Below are 19,661 nucleotides of genomic sequence, written 5' to 3' on the forward strand. Positions count from 1 at the left end.
CCCTCTGGTGGATGAGGCTATCTCTCATCTGTTGATTAACAATTAGGTTGCTTCCATAGCCTGGCAATTGTAAATAATGTTGCTATGAACACTGGGATGCATGTATCTTTCTGAATATGGTAGTTCTATTTCTAGTTTTTTGAGAAACCTCCATACTGTTTTCCACAGTGGCTGCACCAATTTACACTCCCACCAACAGTGTACAACGATCCCCTTTTCTCCACATCCTCACCAACATTTGTTATTTGTGTGTTTTTTGATGACAGCCATTCTAACAGGTGTGAAGTAATATCTCATTGTGGTTTTGATTTGCATTTCCCTAACGATTAGCAATGTTGAGTATCTTTTCATGTGCTTTCTGGCCATCTGCATTTCCTATTTGGAAAAATGTCTATTCAGTTCTGCCCATTTTCCAAACAAATTATTTGCTTTTTTGATGTTGAGCCATATGAGCTGTTTATATATGTTGGATATTAACCCCTTATTGATCATATCGTTTGCAAATATCTTCTCCCATTCAGCGGGTTGTCTTTTCATTTTGTTGGTGGTTTCCTTTGCTGTGCAAAAGCTTTTAAGTTTAATTAGGTCCAATTTGTTTATTTTTGCTTTTGCTTCTTTTGCTTTAGGAGATGGATCCAAACAAATATTGCTGTGATTTATGTCAAAGAGTGTTCTGTGTTTTCCTCTAGGAATTTTATAGTATCCAGTTTTACATTTAGGTCTTTAATCCATTTGAGTTTATTTTTGTATATGGTGTTAGAGAAGGTTCTAATTGCATTGTTTTACACATAGCTGTCTAGTTTTTCCAGAACCACTTATTGAAGAGACTGTCTTTTCTCCACTGTATATTCTTGCCTCTTCTCTCATAGATTAATTAACCATAAGTGTGTGGGTTTATTTCTGGGTTCTCTATTGTGTTCATTGATCTATGTGTCTGTTTTTGTGACAGAACCATAGTGTTTTGATTACTGTAGCCTTGTAGTATTGTCTGAAGTCAAGGAGCATGATTCCTCCAGCTCTGTTCTTTCCCGAGATTGTTTTGGCTATTTGGGGTCTTTTGTGTTTTCATACAAATTCTGCAATTACTTGTTCTAGTTCCGTAAAAAATGCCATTGGTATTTTGATAAGGATTGCATTGAATCTGTAGATTGCCTTGGGTAGTATGGTCATTTTAACAATAGTAATTCTTTCAATCTAAGAACATGGTATATCTTCCAATTTGTGTCATCTTCAATTTCTTTCATCAGTGTCTTATAGTTTTCCAAGTATAGGTCTTTTTATCTCCTTAGATAGGTTTATTCCCAGGTATTTTATCCTTTTTGATGTAATGATAAATGGGGCTGTTTCCTTAATTTCTCTTTCTTGTAGTTTGTTGTTAGTGTATAGAAAAGCAACAGATTTTTAAAAATTTAACAGTATACACGTTTTTGTCAACATGAGTAAGTTTTTCCTTTATATGTTATATTTACTTGACAAGAAAATATATCCAAGAAAGGGTATAAATGTCACCACATAGAGCCTGAGCCCTTTTTTTTTAAAGTTATATTAAAGGGGCTGGGAGTGGGGGTAGATTTCTCCAAAGACCGAATCACAGGGCAAGAGAAAACTTCAGGAAGGATCCCCAAAACATCACTGTGATTTATAAAATTTCTAAGAATCAAAAACTGAACCTGAAAAGCGATACAAAGAAAATATAAGTACTAAGGATACTCCATGAAGCACTTTCTTCTTGAACAGCAGAAAAAATAAAAGTAACTGTCTCAAAGAAAATGAGACAGTAATTAAAATAAATGAACTATAGCTACATACCTCAATATTTTAAAAACACATTAAGTAAAAATAGTTTAATTGTGAAAGTATACATAAAGTAGAATACTACTTATGTAAAATTTGAAAACACACAAAACAAAAAATACATTGTTTATGGATACATACTTATGTAACAACAATACAAAACATGTATGATTAAAACAGACCAATAATATGACAGTGGTTACCAATGGGGAAGTAAGAAAGGTGTGAACAGGAACTTGAGATCTTAGCTCTACCTGTTACATCCCTTTAAAAAAAATTATGGCAAACACACTGACTTAATCTTAGTGGTACATATATAGGATACCTTGGAGATATTACGGGTCTGGTTAAAGGTCACCTCAATAAAGTGAGTAACACAAACATGTTGGTTTCCCAGTACATATAAAAGCTATGTTTATTATACTGTAGTCTCTTAAGTGTGCAACAGCAGTATGTCTAAGAAAACAATGTACAAATGCTGGAGAGGAAGAAAAAGGAACCCTCCTACACTGCTGGCGGGAATGTAAGTTGATGTAGCCACTATGGAGAACAGTATGGAGGTTCCTTAAAAAACTAAAAATAGAGTTACCATATGATCCAGCAATCCCACTCCTGGGCATATATCCAGAGAAAACCATAATTCAAAACGATACATGCACCCAAGTGCTCACTGTAGCACTATTTACAATAGCCAAGACATGCAAGCAACCTGAGTGTCCATCAACAGATGAATGGATAAAGAAGATGTGGTGTATATATACAATGGAATATTACTCAGCCATAAAAAAGAATGAAATAATGCCTTTTGCAGCAACATGGATGGACCTAGAGATTATCATACTAAGTGAAATAAACCAGACAGAGAAAGACAAATATCATATGATATCACTCATAGGTGGAATCTAAAAAATAGTACAAATGAACTTATTTACAAAACAGAAACAGACTCATAGACTTAGAAAACAAACTTATGGTTACCAAAGGAGGAGGAAAGGGTGGGGAGTGGGGGGGATAAATTAGGAGATTGGGATTGGTAGATACAAACTACTATAAAATAGGTAAACAACAAGGTCCTACTGTATATAGTACACAGAACTATATTCAATATCTTGTAATAACAATGGAAACTAATCTGAAAATGAATATATATGTATATATAAATATCTGAATCACTTTGCTGTACATCAGAGACTAACACAACATTGTAAATCAACTATACTCCAATTTTTAAAAATTCACTAACATAAAAAAAAAAAAAGAAAAAGAATCCTTTATTGCTAAAAAATGCTATCATCTGAGCCTTCAGTGAATCTTAGTAGTAGAATCAAAGACCACTGATCACAGATCAGAATATAGTAATAAAGAAGTCTGAAAATATTGCAAGAATTACCAAAACATGACAGAGAAACAGGAAGTGAGCAAATGCTGTTGGAAAAATGGTGCCAGCAGACTTGCTCGACACATGGTAGCCGCAAACCTTCAATCTGTAAAAAACACAGTATTTGTAAAGCACTATAAACTGAGGTATGCCTGTATATGTATTTATGCTATTTTGTACTATTCTATAGGTTTGCAACACTTTATATTTAAAAATAAAAACATAGGGCTTCCCTGGTGGCGCAGTGATTGAGAGTCCGCCTGCCGATGCAGGGGACACGGGTTCGTGCCCCAGTCCGGGCAGATCCCACATGCCGTGGAGTGGCTGGGCCCGGGAGCCATGGCCGCTGACCCTGCGTGTTCGGAGCCTGTGCTCCGCAATGGGAGAGGCCACAACAGTGAGAGGCCCGCGTACCGCCAAAAAAAATAAAATAAATAATAAATAAAATAAAAACATAAGCTAAGTAAAACATTAACTTATATTACTTATCACTACATTTAAAAGATGATACACTATTAGAGAAAGTTCAGAAACAGATGTACCCTTTACTCATTAATTTTTAATTGCTATTAATCAGTTTAATCAAATCATAGCTTTCTGTCTGAGACCTCAGTAGACTATTTCAAGGAAGTCATGCTAAATTTTTATACCATGTCTTAAGAGCTGAAGACTTTTAGCAACTTCAACTGGTTTCAATGTTGTTCAACTGTTCCCCCCATAGAATAGTGAAATTACTCTACTTGTGAGAGTATTCTACCAGTGCTTTTACTCTTGATATTCATATCAAACAATTTTTCTCTTCATAAACAACAAAAGAGGAATTTCAGCACCCTTTTCTCAGGTTGATAAACCCCAATGGAGTGCTTTTTAAAAATGAGCATAGAGATTCTCAATAACTAGACTAGTTCTCTGACTGTAAATAATCATATTCTCTAAGAAAAATCTAGCAGTTGGTTAACAGTGTAAACTAGGTTTATGAAAAAGCAGGATTTGTTCTAATTCAGTTGACACAGCAGGGCCAATCTGGGCACAATGTAAATTTTGTGTTTGCTTTGGCATGATTACATCAGTAAGAAAAAACAGGTAAAGGCAGAAAGCTGCACCCAGCTGAACTGGACTGTGCAGGAATAAAGAAACACATCCACCTCAAACATGTATCTCAGATCACCACATGTATTATGGGCTACATTTAGCCACATTTGGCAGTACAACTTTCCATCCACATTCAAATTAACCCTCCTTCCACGACATAACTCGTAAGTACAACATTTAAAACACCCGTTTCCACAAGTCAGGTCTTTCTAAAAGTAAAAAGCTAGATTCATTGTAGTATTTATGTATTTCTTAACCATTTAACATGTGTAAAACTATTCTCTTGTTTTTACTGTTCTTTTTTTTTTTCTTTTTATGTGTCACCAATGAATTTTTTGAGTGTTGTGCCTCTGGTTTCACTTTTGCAATAATCCCTTGGTTGTTATTGTGCGTTTCTGTAAAGCACAATGATTTTTAGGAACATATATGTTGCACTATAAATAACTGACTACATGATTATAACTTATACTTTACAGATTAGAAATTAGATTAGGTAGGTTGTATTGTATAATCTGTCTAAAATCATGTAGCTAGTAAGTGGCAAAACATGATTTGAAGTCAGATAGTCTAACATTAGAGCCTGTACTCTGAATCACCACCTGCCTCCCAGTAATTGACATTAAATAGTTCTATGGCAGGCATCACATACAGTTAAACTGCTTTCTAAACTTCCATCTGAAAGAGCTTGAAGTCAGAAAATTAAAGAAGCTTACAGAAGAAGTTCATCTACAGAGTCTTAATCATAAGGCAACAGTTTTTAAAAAACTATATGAACAGCTTTATATCTCCATACTGAAAAAAATTAAAATATCAAAGAATATGTAATGCTAAAGATAGACGAAATGTTGATTTTTTGGTTACTGTACTTTTCAGTTCTACAACTTCCATTTTATTATTTTTTATAGTTTTTATTTCTCTGAGAGTTATCTTTTCATCTATTGTGAATACATTTTCCTCTATGTCATCAACCATTTACAAAAGATGCTTCAAAATTCTGTCTGCAAATTTCCACATCTGGGTCATCTAGAAGTTGGTTTCTGGTGTTTGTTTGTTTGTTTGTTTTTAAACTGATCACATTTTCCTGGTCTTCTTCATTATTGTGGTAAAAATAAACATAAAATTTACCACTGAAACCATTTTTAAGTGTGTAGTTCAGCCATTACCACCATTAATCTCCAGAAATTTTTATATCTTCACAAATTGAAATTCTATACCTGTTAAATAATAATTCCCTGTTCTAGTTCTTAAATTGAGCAATTTTGGATTTATCTTGGACATTATGAATGTTATATTGTAGAGACCCTGGATGTTGCTATACTCTAGGTTGGGTTCAAAGCACAAACTTTGTTTCAGTGCTGTTCAAATTCCATTTCAGTTCCTTTATTAGTAACTGTGCTGTTCTGAATCCACCATGCATATGTGTGGTTCAGGTGTCAGCCAGAGACCTGAGCAAAAGTATTCACAGATTTTGAGGCTCCCCACACTGGCTCACTGCTTTCTAGAATTCTTCCTTAACTTTTCAATATCTTTGGTAGTAGTTTTCTTTTTTTTGGCCTCACCAAGCGGCTTGTGGGATCTTAGTTCCCCGACCAGGGATTGAACCCAGGCCCTCAGCAGTGAAAGAGCAGAGTCCTAACCACTGGACTGCCGGGGAATTCCCAGGAGTTTTCTTAAACTCTGTCCTCTACTTCCTCAGGCCAGAAGGACTCTGGGTTTCCTTCTGGGATTTCAGCTTCTGTGTACAGTGCCAACTGTAGCCTGAACTCAGGATAAGAGCCATAAAAGTGGGGAAATCCACTCTGTGCCACTCTCTTTTAAGTGTCCGTTTCCCTTAAGAATCTTCCCACTTTTATTTACTCTTTTGAGACTTTAGGCAGTTATTTACTTTTTGTATTTTTCCCAAGTTTATAGTTGTCCAGTAGGAGTCTGCTCAACCATACCAACAGCAAACTGTTAACTAAGTTTCAAATTCTACTTTACACCAGGTAAAAACATTTGTGATATTAAAGAAGCTTACTATTAAATTATTCCTTAGGAATACAAATGAATACAACGTGCCAAATCTTATAAAAAGCAATGTAGCCATCCCCTAAAACTAAATATTTCAATAAAAAATCTGAAAATGCTCACTGAGAGATCTAGCCCACAGGGAAAACAGACCTACAAATAAATGTTGGGATTTCATGGCAAACCACTCCCTGAACTGTGGCCTGGCCTTCCTAGTTCAGTGTTAAAGATGGTTAAAATAAACACATATAGAAAATAATTTTTTTTACATTTAGGTGAAAGCAATCATTTTACTCTCATCTCACATCCAACGGATTATGAATCATACAACTTAAAAACCCAGTCAAGCTGATGGTACATAAAAAAATCATCCTTTGATGTTAATTTCCATTTATGAATTCTCTCAAACTCCTTTTCTTGAGAAATCAGAAACTGGAGAACAGAACATAACTCTACAGGATACCTTTGTTCATATATTTTTATATTTAATCATTTAAAAACAATGAGTTGTTTTTCTAAACATAACTATATTTTCACCAGCTGCTGGTCAAGTCTATGTGGTTATCCTGAAGTATCATTCTAAAATACACGATACAACACTTCAGAAGCTGAGTTCCAAAACTGAATTCAAGAAAAAAAAAAAATAGCTGAGTGCAATCTATGTTATCTTCAGATTCACTTAATAAAAAGATAAGGAATACACTCTACAATTTCTGAACACACAGTACTACATTCCATTATTGGTTATTTACAGCTACAACGAAGAAAGCCAAGGAAAGAACCTTCATTTAGTTTTGTAAGACAAATCTACTTCAGTCTTGATTAACATACTAATTTGTATTACTTTTCTTTTATGATAATCTATAAGCTCACTTAGAGTAGCCAAACCATTGTTATCATAGAGTCATAACAATCATAATATTCTAGGTGTTATGTTGACGTTCTTAGTACTACATGAATTTAGTAAGAACAGTGAGTGTCAGGCTAAAACAGTGCTTTTATCAATAAACAAGCAACTCAACAGCAAACATAGGTTTCCTCTCTTTTACTCAGTTTTTAAAAAATAACTCATTGCATGAATTAATCTACATGGCACTTGGAAATGATTAACTGATTCCTTTCAAAAACTGACTTAAAATGTAAAGATAAAATCTAAATCATAAGAATGCATAAGTGACTGGGAAGATAAAATTGTGGAAATAACTACTGCAGAGCAGAATAAAGAAAAAAGAATGAAAAGAACTGAAGACAGTCTCAGAAAATTCTGGGACAACATTAAACGCACCAACATTCGAATTATAGGGGTTCCAGAAGAAGAAGAGAAAAAGAAAGGGACTGAGAAAATATTTGAACAGATTATAGTTGAAAACTTCCCTAATATGGGAAAGGAAATAGTTAATCAAGTCCAGGAAGCACACAGAGTCCCATACAGGATAAATACAAGGAGAAAAACGCCAAGACACATATTAATCAAACTGTCAAAATTAATTACAAGGAAAACATATTAAAAGCAGCACGGGAAAAACAACAAATAACACACAAGGGAATCCCCATAAGGTTAACAGCTGATCTTTCAGCAGAAACTCTGCAAGCCAGAAGGGAGTGGCAGGACATATTTAAAGTGATGAAGGAGAAAAACCTTCATCCAAGGTTTGAATGAGATCCCACCAAGGATCTCACTCAGATTTGATGGAGAAATTAAAACCTTTACAGACAAGCAAAAGCTGAGAGAGTTCAGCACCACCAAACCAGCTTTACAACAAATGCTAAAGGAACTTCTCTAGACAAGAAACACAAGAGAAGGAAAAGACCTATAATAACAAACCCAAAACAATTAAGAAAATGGGAATAGGAACATACATATCGATAATTACCTTAAATGTAAATGGATTAAATGCTCCCACCGAAAGACACAGACTGGCTGAATGGATACAAAAACAAAACACACTATTGTAAAGCAATTACACTCCAATAAAAATGTAAAAAAAAAAGATGTAAAAAAAAATGAAAAAATAAGAGACTTCAGAAAGCAAAAAAAAAATCTAAATCATAGAAATATTCTCAAAATATTTGCAATTATTTGCTCACAAGTTTGGTACACCAATCAGCAAAAGCTATAATAATACAACTCACATCACAATTAGGGATGAAGACAATCCGGAAGTATATGAATGAATATATGAATTTGAGGAGTCAACCTGAGAATTGTGAATGGCCAATATCCGGTTACTGAAGAAAGAATGTGATCTATGGGTAGGGAGAGAAGGCAGAATGAGAGGGAAACACAAACAGAGAGATACACAGCAGATACAAAAAAGGAGACACAAACACTGATGGAAGAGGGAGAGAATGACAAAGACATTAGACTGCGGTAGATGGGGTGCGTGCATGTGTGAAGGCTATCAAAGAGATATCCAGGTAGAGAGAGTTTTAGAGAAGGAGGGGGACAAGAACAGAGACAGAGAGAGGGAAATAGAAGGGGGGAAATCACAAAGGCTAAGTAAGAGTCCCAGTCAGAAAAATTAAGGAGAAACAGAGACAGGACACAGAGCATAAAGCCTACTAAGTGTCCTAGCTGTAAATGAGCAAGAATCCTTTTCCAGTCTCACTGACCAGATTAAGCCCTCCACCTGTAGAGAAGAGCTATTCAGACAAAGGAAGAAGAATGAGAAAGACCCTATTTTATATTGGGTTGGCCAAAAAGTTTGTTCAGGTTTTTCTGCAACATCTTACGGAAAAACCCAAATGAACTTTTTGGCCAACCCCAATATATAGTGGTGATTCTATGTATTTTATACATAGAGGCTATTCCTCTTACCAACAGTTCCTCAAAGTCAACTAATTTAAAAAATGAATATTCTAAACAGAAAATCTGGTCAATTACACCACTTTTTTTTTTTTTTTTTAACTCTGGTTTCTTAATGCCTGCTTCTTCCCCCAAAGTGCACACACCCTGCAGGTGGGTGGGAGAGACAGGTCGCAGCTCCCATTTTGGCTCGGCTGGGCACTGCTGGGAACAGCACAGGCCACGTCTGTACAAGCTCAACATATTCTCCCAACCGGAAGGGCCCTTGCTAGTCAGCACTTCCCCAAACTGCACTCCTTTGTCAGTGGGTCTCAAATGTTGGGGGGGGTGGGCACCAGAACCACCAGGTGGGGCTTAGCAAAGTGTAGACTTCGGTTTCCCTCTAGGTCAGAGGCAAGGCCCAGAGGCTACATTATTAACCAGCACCCCGAGAGCTCCTGCTCCACGTTGTCATTGGGCCACATGTGGAGGACGGCTGTGATGGTTAAAGCCATTCCTCAGTCACACACCACACCCCTCTGGAGAGGCACACAGCCCACCAGTGCTGAACTCACTTGACCTTATCTCAACATTTCCCGAATCTGACTATAACACTGTTTTAAAAAATGAGAATAACTAAAAAATATTGAACGGCTTTCCCTTCACATGGGGGACAAAGTCCATAGCACTTGCCACTCCAAGTCTTGCCCTTGCCTACCTTTCCAAACTCAGCTTTACGTTTCCTGAAAGCACCAAGCTGTTTCATGACTCTGACCTCCTGCTCTCCTCTTTCCTTATTCTGTATGGTAAACTACTCCTTACAAGCCCTTAGTCAAGAGTCTTATCCTTTATGAAACTTTGACCTCTCTCTTTCTATTTCAGACTTTCAATAACTTTCTCCTCTGGAGTTCCACTGTATCACAATACTTCTATTATAACACTTACCACATACTATTTCATTTTTTTATGTTTTTCTCCTCTACTAGACCAGAATTTCATCTCTTTATACCACTACCATCTAAAGTAAAACCTTAAAAGAAATAGGCACCTGGTAATTGTTGAACGGACAGACTAATGTATCAGAGCAAAGAGGAAAGTAGATTTCACATAGGTAGACTAAGGATTAGTCTCTTACCTGTTTGGAGTTGGTTAAATACAGTTTTGCTCCAAGATTTAAAATCTGCAGTTTTACCAGATCATCTTCACCAGTGAAGCTTTTAGCCGTCTTCCTCAAAACATCAGGGGCAATTTTAGGAACTCGTTCACAGTTTTCTCCAATTAGCCAAAGAATACTTGCTCTAGCCACAGGAACCTAATATTAGAAGCAGATTATATACAAATATTACAAATAATATAATCATACTCTCCTTAATATTAACATAGAAAAGGCTTTAAATATTATAAAGGTTTTATCATCTATTAATTTATTTAACATATATCCAGGAAGTCCTCCTATATTTATGAATTTTCTTCAGTTACCAGAAATTCTGATTAAAACTGATTTCAGAGATAATGCTTAAGAAAAGATTCATAAAGGAAAAACCACTGGTCTAGAATCTTGATTCTAACAGTGATCCACCAATTCTTGGGCTAAATCTGTCTGGCCATGCCCATTTATTTATCATTGTTGCTGCTTCTGTGCTATAATAGCAGAAGAGTAGTTGCAACAAAGACCATAAGGCTGAAAATATTTACTTATCTAGCAATTCACAGAAAAAGTTCGCCGACCTCTGCTCTAGCGCATTCACAAACCTCAATGCCTATAAAAATCATCTAGGGTTATGACTAAAACTGTAGGGTTTTGGTAACAGTTCTAAGACAGTAGTTCTGTGATGGGGTCCAGGAATCCATGCTTCATGAAGCATTACAGATGATTCCGGAGACAGGCGGTCTGCAAACCACGTTTTGAGAATCCATGGACAATACAGAAAAAGGAATAGACCCATTAAAGGCTATGATTCCAAATCAAAAGTGTTATTGTCCTCTATGTATCTATATCTGCAGCACTGGAAATAAATAAAACTGACAAAATCATCAAGGCCTACTTATAAAATCATGAATGCTGGTCTATTATTTGGTCATCAACAATAGAAATGGGAATAAGATAAATCTGTCCAATACTGCATTTTGGCATTATATATATTTTCAATAAACTACATTTCCATATAATTTGTTTCTTAAAAATAAATGCTTTGTTACAAATTGGAAACCTTCCACCAGCACCATTAAGACTAACATTTTATTTAGAGCATGCAAATTAGTTTTATTACTATTTGTTTATTTGTATCCTCCCCCTTTCAATATCCTTCAAAAGGAATTTGAAGGGGTATGTAAATTAGTTTCTGTGAACATTTTCACCTAGTATAGAAAATTTGCTTTTAATAATAAATGAAAAAGCCAAGGCTATCATTAAGAGGTAGCATCACAAGAAGAGATAAGACTCTTTATGAAGTCCTTTTCTAATGCCTCAAATAAAGTCCTAATGTTTTCATTATTGTTTCAGAGCTGTACACAGTAAGACTGTTAAGGAAGAAAGTGAGAATGAGGACCTTTGCACAGCTAGAATTTTATCACAATATATACCACCTTGAATTCCTTCAAAACACCCATTTCAAGAAATAACATAAAATTATTAGGACACCGCTAAGTCTTTCACCAGAAGGAGAATGAGGTCATCAGAAAACTTTAAAGTATACATTTTCAAATAATGTGATAACAGTATCATCTTTAAATTAATATTAGAATAAGTTTAGTAAGAGAGAAGAAATCAGTATGTTTACATAACAAGTGTAAGTACGAACTATAAGTATTGAGTAAAATACTAAATGCTATTACAGATCTATTCACGTAGTATGATAAAACTGATATCCTTACTGTATACTGAATTCTGGAAAGAAAGAGGCTATTTCTAATGTTCCGAAGGTTACACTGCATTAAGACTTTACTCCCAATCTATTATTTTAAATTGGGCTAAAGAACAATAATTGAGTGGTACATTAAATTTTCCAGTACGAAGCAATTCAAGTTGCCTGCCATAATGAAAGGTATGTCTAAATAAGAATATATGGGCAACTTCAGATTTCAGTTATGCTAGATTTATTTTTCTTAAATATTTTATTATAAATTACCAGTATAAAAATTAGAATTCTATGACATATCACATCTATTACCCCACTTTAAATAATTTTCCTCTGGTTATACACTTATTTATTTATTTACTTCTTTGCAATTAAACATACAACCCCATAAAGGTCTAAGAGATTGTTTATATTCCTATTCATTAATATATCAAGATTAAAATAATATTTAAATACTCTAAACATTCATAATGTATACATTTAAAATATAACTTTAAAAAATTAAAAATCAGTAAGTTCTAAAGCTCACAATGAAAATCTCTAGGTGAGTGGGGGGGGGTGGGCAGGGCCAGGATCATATTCAGAGTCTAGAACTAAGTAATAAAATTTCTATTTTAAAAACATAGAAAATGGCAACTAAGAAGCCTGCCTGCTGCAACTAAGAAGCCCACGAGCTGCAACTAAGGAGCCCACCTGCCACAACTAAGACCCGACACAACCAAATAAATAAAACACACACACACACACACACACACAAAGAAAACTTCTTCACAACAGGAAATAATATCACTATAAATATACTAATACCAATCTTTCCATGATGACATTAAAAAGCTTAGAAAACTGACAAACCCAGTGTTTTTGTGCATTTGGCTGGAATCAGAATAAGATTTTCAAATTTCAGCCCTGCCTTTCTCTCCCAATTAAGTTATAAAACTCCTATTTGTACACCACTGATACTATGAATCCATGGCCACTATTTTCAAAGATTTGAAGCAACTGAAAAAAGAGCAAGTAAGAAAATTAGTCACTTTTTGTCCTTCACGGTCTTTTCAAACAGAACAAATAGGAACACGGAACTAAGGCCAAACTAATAACACACATGTATGCATATAATACTTTCATTATGAACCTTTTTTTTCAATATTTTTGAAGACAAGCTGGATTGTAAATGACTTTGCCTGATTCTTTATTCTAAATGCCCTGAGCAAGTGGTTAAGTGCACTTTTTAAACCTTCTACCAGAAGGCAGTTTCCACTGCCATTTTAACCCATTAACTTGCCTGCAAAAACAAATAATGTTTGCTAGCTGACCACAACAGTTATAGAAAGGCATCTAGAAAGATTTTACAGATCACTCTGTAAGCAGTTCAATTTAAAAGCTATTGTGTTACAATACCAGCTCACTGCACAATGCAACAGTGTAAAGTAAATTCTGCAAAAACATCGATTTTATTTATTTAAATTTGTCAAAGGCAAAATCAGTAGACATCTAAACAAACTGCATGCAAACAGCACATCAGACCCAATATTCTGCATGTGGACTCAATATTCATGAAAACCTGAGTGTGGATTAAGTGGGGATGGCAGGGCAAGTGTAGTTAACTTGTGAAATGGCAGGTGCTCATGAGGTACCTGGGCACAGAGTACATAAGGCTAAGGCGCTACTTCAGTATCGCTCAGTAGTCTACCAAATAACATCTTTCAACTCTTCTTTTATAATGTGAAACCCTCACATGTCCCATTAAAGATAATGTGAAATCCTCTTAGAACAATCCTCAGGTAGTGTGCATTTTATTCTGGAAGAACTTTGCTCCCAAAGTAGTATTTACTACAAATGAAGGATACTCCAAAGGATAAAATATTCACAATCAGGACAGTTGACTGCCCTATCAACATAAATTATTCAATATAAATGAATTTTAAATACAGAATAAATTTCAGTTTTCAGATTTTCAACTATGCCACTTACATAACAAATGGAATCAAAGTCTTGAATACAATAAAATCTGTGTTCTCTTTTTTAAAAAATTACATAGCTAACATCTAATGAGTTCCCACCATGTTTTACCGGCATTGTTTTTAAGTACCTTACCTGTTTTCTTAGTCAGTTATCACAAAAGCCCTATGAAGTAGACTCTACCATTATCCCCACTTGATATATGAGGAAACTGGGGCACAAACGAAATAAGAAACTTGCCCAACATCTCACAGCTTGTCAGTGATGCAACTAGGACTGGAACTCCAAGTCTAGATCCAGAGTTCGCCATGGGCACTGGGCAGACAATGAGTGCGCTATATTCTAGGAAGAATACTGGTCAGCAAGGCAAGAAGACTGGTTCTGGTTCCTGACTGATCACATATATCATGGAGACAAAGAATTTCACATCAATGAGCTTCATTTACTCATTAGTCAAATGAAAGTTTCTTCCTTTGCACCTATTCTTTTGCCACACTGTGCAACGGCTCCCTTAAGGCCTCCTGCAGCTTCCCCAGAGCGAGCCTTTTTTTTCAGGGCAGATCTAGGCCATCTTCTTGACTATTCCCACACTTATGAATATGGGGCATTTTCCCACTTCCTTTTACCTCTGGTTTTATGGATAAGTAAGGTGGTCACGGTGGGAAGAGGTCTAGCTGTCACCTCGGTTCCTCCTCCTCTCAGAGGGTATATGAGCCCAGGATTTCGTCCTGATAAAGTGGCTTAGGTACTGAGGGAAAACATGCTCAATAGTGTCCTCTTGTCCTCTGACACTGGTCAGATTGGCTCTTTCTAAAATCCAGGGGGTCTAGGATTTAGGTCAAATAGGCAGAGATTCAGTAAGAAAGGGGTCTCATTTAAGGCTCTCAGGCTTAATGTTAGAATCACATGCCCACATTTAAAGGTCCTCAAGTGCTTGGTAAGATTAATAAAGCCCACTTTCTTTCCCACATGGCCATTGCTCTGTGAATAGGTCTCTTGACTGGAGCAGAGATTCTGGGGATTCACTTCTGATTTGAAGCTGTTGTTGGCTACACCCCTCACCACATTCTTCTGGAGTAACTTGTGCCGCCAATCCCTGGCCATTTTTAGGGTTGTGCCTCACAAACCATCTTGCTTCTTTCTTCCTTGTCCCACTTCAAGCACTTCAGCTTCCTGAGGTACGTTAACGGTAAAAACTCATCACCTTTTCATTCTCCAAAAGTTCGGGTTTTTTTGCTATAGAACTGCATATAGTTTTTCTTATAATTATTTTAATCTTTTCTATGTCACAGTCCCAATTTGTCTACTTTTGCCTTCTCTCCACCTTTTCAGAATCAGGAGGGATTTTCTACTTTATTGTCTTTCCAAAGGACCACATTTAAGATGTATTTATCAATTTCAACTATCTTTATTTGGTATTCCATTTTACACAATCATCTCTGATCCCTCTTAGGTTTCTATGCTTTCTTTCACTGCTATTTTTCAAATGTCTCAGGACAAATATCAAATTCTTTTATTTTTGGTCTCTTTACTTTAAAAATGGTGACAGTTACAGCTTTAGCCATGCCCCACACATTTTGAAATAAAGTATTTGCTTTTTCTGTGCTTTTTGGAAAGCCTGTATTTTTTTCTTTAAACTTTAATTTAAAAGTGTATTTCTTGCTTCACAACTGCTCTGGTATCATTTTAAAATATTTAATTCTTATGTTATTACTTAAGGTTAAAAAATATAAAAGCTTTAAGTTTACTTTATGTCTAAGTAAATGATTTTTTGTAAATGTTCTATGGATACATCCATAAAAGTGGGTATTATCTGTTCAAGAGATATAAGATTTTAGCTATATTTACTATATCAAGTATTGATTCTGTTATTTAATGTCTCTATGTCCTTACATCTACATCTTACTTAAAAATCTATGAGGTATATCTAATTTGAGAAAAGCATATTAAAGTCACCCACCAAAACTGTATTTTATCTATTTCTCCTTGCATTTCCAATAGATTTTTCATTTACATATTTATTTGGTTGCCATATTTTTTATGCACATAGGTTTATGTTTCTTAATTTCTTTGTAAATTGGGCTTCTTCATTTTATAATGTTCCATTTTATCCTGTTAAAAGACTTTAATTAATTTTAAATTCTTGTTGGTATTCACTTAATGTCTCTTTCCCTACTTTCTTATTTTCAACCTTTATCACTTTGATTATGGTGTTTTAATTATAAATGGCCTCAATCTGGCTTTTGTTTTTCATTCCAATTTGAAAGTCTGTCTTCTCTAATGAGAGAATGCAATCCATTCATATTCAGAGTAGGATATATTTGATTTTTACTCTTCCATCTTACTTCTTGATTTTAACTGTTCCATTTTAATTTTTAAAAATTTATTATTTACTTTACATTTTGCTTTTCTTTTTTTCCTTTTGTGAATTTGGAATTCCCACCATATTTTGTATTCCACTAATAGTTATCTTCTATCTGACAAAAACAGAAAAACAAGCTTTGCTATATAGATTTGTAAGAAAGTATGTACTTGGCTAATATTCCAACAACTGCCGTAGAGAAAGTCGATGCAATCAAACATTTTCCTGAGCCCCATACAGGGACATAATCAAATACAACAAATTCTTCTTCCAAGAAAGTGTGTGGTTTGCTTGATATGGGTCTTATATACTGCCACAGGTTTCACGTATAAGCAGCTGCATTCTCCTGAAAGCCCTAACACTCCCTTGCCTTTGCGTCTTCCTTTCTAACAAGAGCAGAACAAGCGTAAAAGCACAAGTTTTAACTAAATTCTGCACAAGATGATGGGGAATACAGAACTCCACATTCCTATTTATTTCTTTCTCATAACCAGACACACATTTCTTGATCATTCTTTATACACAAGGAATTAACTGTTTTCCCTATCAAAACCCACTGTTTTCACCCTAAGATAAGCTATTTTCACCTTACTATTTTTTAAACAAAATTCACATTTTATTTAGGTTGAAATAAACTATACAAGATTGATTTTCTTCACCAAAAATAACAGTAATATTTTCTGTATTATTCCCAGATAAACTACAAAACACTTATTTTTGTAGTTTTTCTAGGTTTTGCTTGTAAATCAAGATGAGGCAGTAGATACAGTCTTGGAAAAAAACCAAGAATACAAACAAATTGGCTGTCAGTATCCATGGCCTCTGATCCTGTCTTGCCCATGAAACAGAAGTGTTCAAAAAGCTTATGAGGATGTAGGCTCAATAAAGGAATAGAATGTAAACAGCAACAACCAGATGTGGAACAACAATGGCAGGCTCTTCCATTCAAACTTTAACTATAATTTGTTCCTTTAACTTCATTTGATAAAGACAGAATCTACACTGAAATTCTTGTTTGGCAAGCTCACACATTTCTCTTACAGTCTGATAATTTTCTTAACTGTCCCTTACGGATTTTTAACAGCATACTTAAAACTCCTACCATTCAAAGGTCAGTCATGAGGTTCATTGTAACATTTTATAAAATGTATTCCTTCCTCCCATACCTCCTCAAAATTTATTTCTTCAAAGAATTGATAATTCAATCCCTGACAACTGGATCCACAGCGATAAATATTATGTCTAAAATGACTTAACTAATACAATTCCAAAGTGCCATTAGCAGAGATCACACAGAGTGTAACGTGGTACTTTCAATGCTATCTTCTGGAAGAACAGTTAGGTCTCCAAAGCATGGGAGTTCAAACGGGCCATTTAAACAGGTGGATTATCAATGACTAATGTACTCAATGGGAGGCCTACAGATCAAGATATTCAGTGATTAAGTGGCCTACGTACACCTTACAACTTTTCTGTAAGATATTTTCAAATTTCTGACAGATTTTTTCAAATATCAAATATAAAAGAAAGCCTATTTTAAAAGTCTCTTAGGTATTTTCAATGGTTTCTGAATTATCTGTAGGGAGCTCTGACTTACTTGTATAGAGTTTGATATATGTATCCACCATTAAATCCAAATCGTGTTTTATATCAAAATTTATGTTAAGCAAAGCCAAGTTACTTGACCTTTGGTCTGTCAAAGTGTTCCTCAGGTATGCTTTGAGATGATTTCGCCCATTTTCATAGCATTCATTCTCAACCTTTGTCACAGGAAGAATACATAGGACCTTCAGCAATGCATAAACATTAGGGAAAAACTCGATGTCTGGCAGATGAAGGGCTTCATAAATAGTGGATGGAAGTTCTATATGTTTCCCTCTGTGTTTCCACTTGATTCTCCAACAATGCATCATGCTCCTCTGATGTACTGAATTTGAGCTGTCCCATGACAGAGGGTACCAGAGATAAGCATTTAAGAGCTTTGAGGTGCTGTTCTGAGAATATATCTTCCAGTTCCTGAATAATGTGTTTCACTGTTGGAACACTTAAGAGTTTATAGTAACTCACAGAGGTTAGCTGAGATTTCAGGTTACTGTGCTGAGCTCTGCGAAATTTCCCTGGGAGTTTCATCTGAATATCAAGTTTGGTTGCCAAATTTGTGGCTTCCTCAAACTAAAATTCATGATAAACTTCGATATTTTCCATCACTTCATTTAGTGAATGCAGCACTGCAGTCAAACTACTGGCTGCAAAGAACGCATCAGAGGTTTGCCCCTGAAGATTTTTCCCAAAGGCTCTTGTAAAAGATAGAACATTTTTAAGAACAACAATGGTAACAATGAAATCAAAATCTGTTACCGCACTAAAGAGTACAAACGCTTGGCCAGCTATACAGTTATTCCATCTAACATTTGTGTCACTAATTATACCATCTAAACACGAAACAAGTGCTGGTAGGAGGTCCACTAAGATTCCAAACGCATCATGCCTGCCTGTCCACTGAGAATGGCAAATTTCCTTCAGTTCTTTGCCCCTTTCTTCACTGTTCTGAAAGAGGACAGAAATTACATTGTAAAGCTCTAAAAGCAGTTGTGGTGATTGATGGAAAAAAGAACAAACTTCTTCAATTGTTCCTAATGCGACAGATACTCCCATAACAGGCACTGATTTTGCCAACCACGTATTTAACGCACAGGAAGAGCAGAGTGTGTAGATAGCTTGGGGATATTTCTCTAAAAGTCTAGAAGCAACAACTTTCACTTTGGAAGAAAATCCACTGGACACAATGTAAGCCTGGCCACGACAGTACTCCATGTTTAATCCCCACTTCTCAGTTATCGTAGTGTGAAATTTCACAGCCAAAATTTCTGCATCGGCTTCATAAGGCAGGAAGCCCACAAATTCCTCTCTCAGGTTGTGAGCTTCGTCAACAAACCTCACCAACACAGGCAGGTGCTCTTCCTCTGCTATGTCCACCACATCATCAATGACGATGGAAAAGAAGTGAGAGTCTCACTTCCCTGAGGGTTTCTTCCCGAATGCAGCTCTCACAGATGTCTAGCATCTGTTTTTGCTGTGTTTTCAAACAGAACAATGTGTTAACTGCCATTGTCTCAAAGCGCCTTCTCAGAACCTCTTCACCAGAACTGATCCGGCACTCCAGGAGTGCCTGAAGGTTATCAGGAGTAAAGAGACCTTCTGGGATTTCATCAGCTTCATGTCCATCCAGAGGTATGTTCCGTTTCCCCATAAGAATTAAAATTTCAAATAAAGATTTTAAGTATTCTTTGTTTTCCTTCTCTTCAAGGGTTAAAGGTAAAATGTCTTCATCCTGCTCTTTACCCCCTTCTTCTGCACTGGGGTCCTGAGCATTGCTGTTGTTTATTTCCTTATGTTTTGGTTCCTGTTCAGAAGTTTCATCAATTT

The 19,661-nt window shown here is 35.6% G+C and overlaps 1 protein-coding gene across 1 annotated transcript in view; it reads right to left on the reverse strand.

Moving 5' to 3' along the window:
- The window catches only part of AP3B1 (adaptor related protein complex 3 subunit beta 1), a 153,012-nt gene that overhangs the window by 110,497 nt on the left and 22,854 nt on the right, over positions 1–19,661 (reverse strand). Inside the window, exon 8 of the mRNA XM_024732789.1 lies at positions 10,192–10,368. Within this exon, the coding sequence (XP_024588557.1) occupies positions 10,192–10,368 (177 nt within the window). The remainder of the gene's footprint in view (positions 1–10,191; positions 10,369–19,661) is intronic.

This window comes from Neophocaena asiaeorientalis, unplaced genomic scaffold (assembly GCF_003031525.2).
Source record: "Neophocaena asiaeorientalis asiaeorientalis breed wild unplaced genomic scaffold, Neophocaena_asiaeorientalis_V1.1 scaffold515, whole genome shotgun sequence".
NCBI classification, from domain to species: Eukaryota; Metazoa; Chordata; class Mammalia; order Artiodactyla; family Phocoenidae; genus Neophocaena; species Neophocaena asiaeorientalis.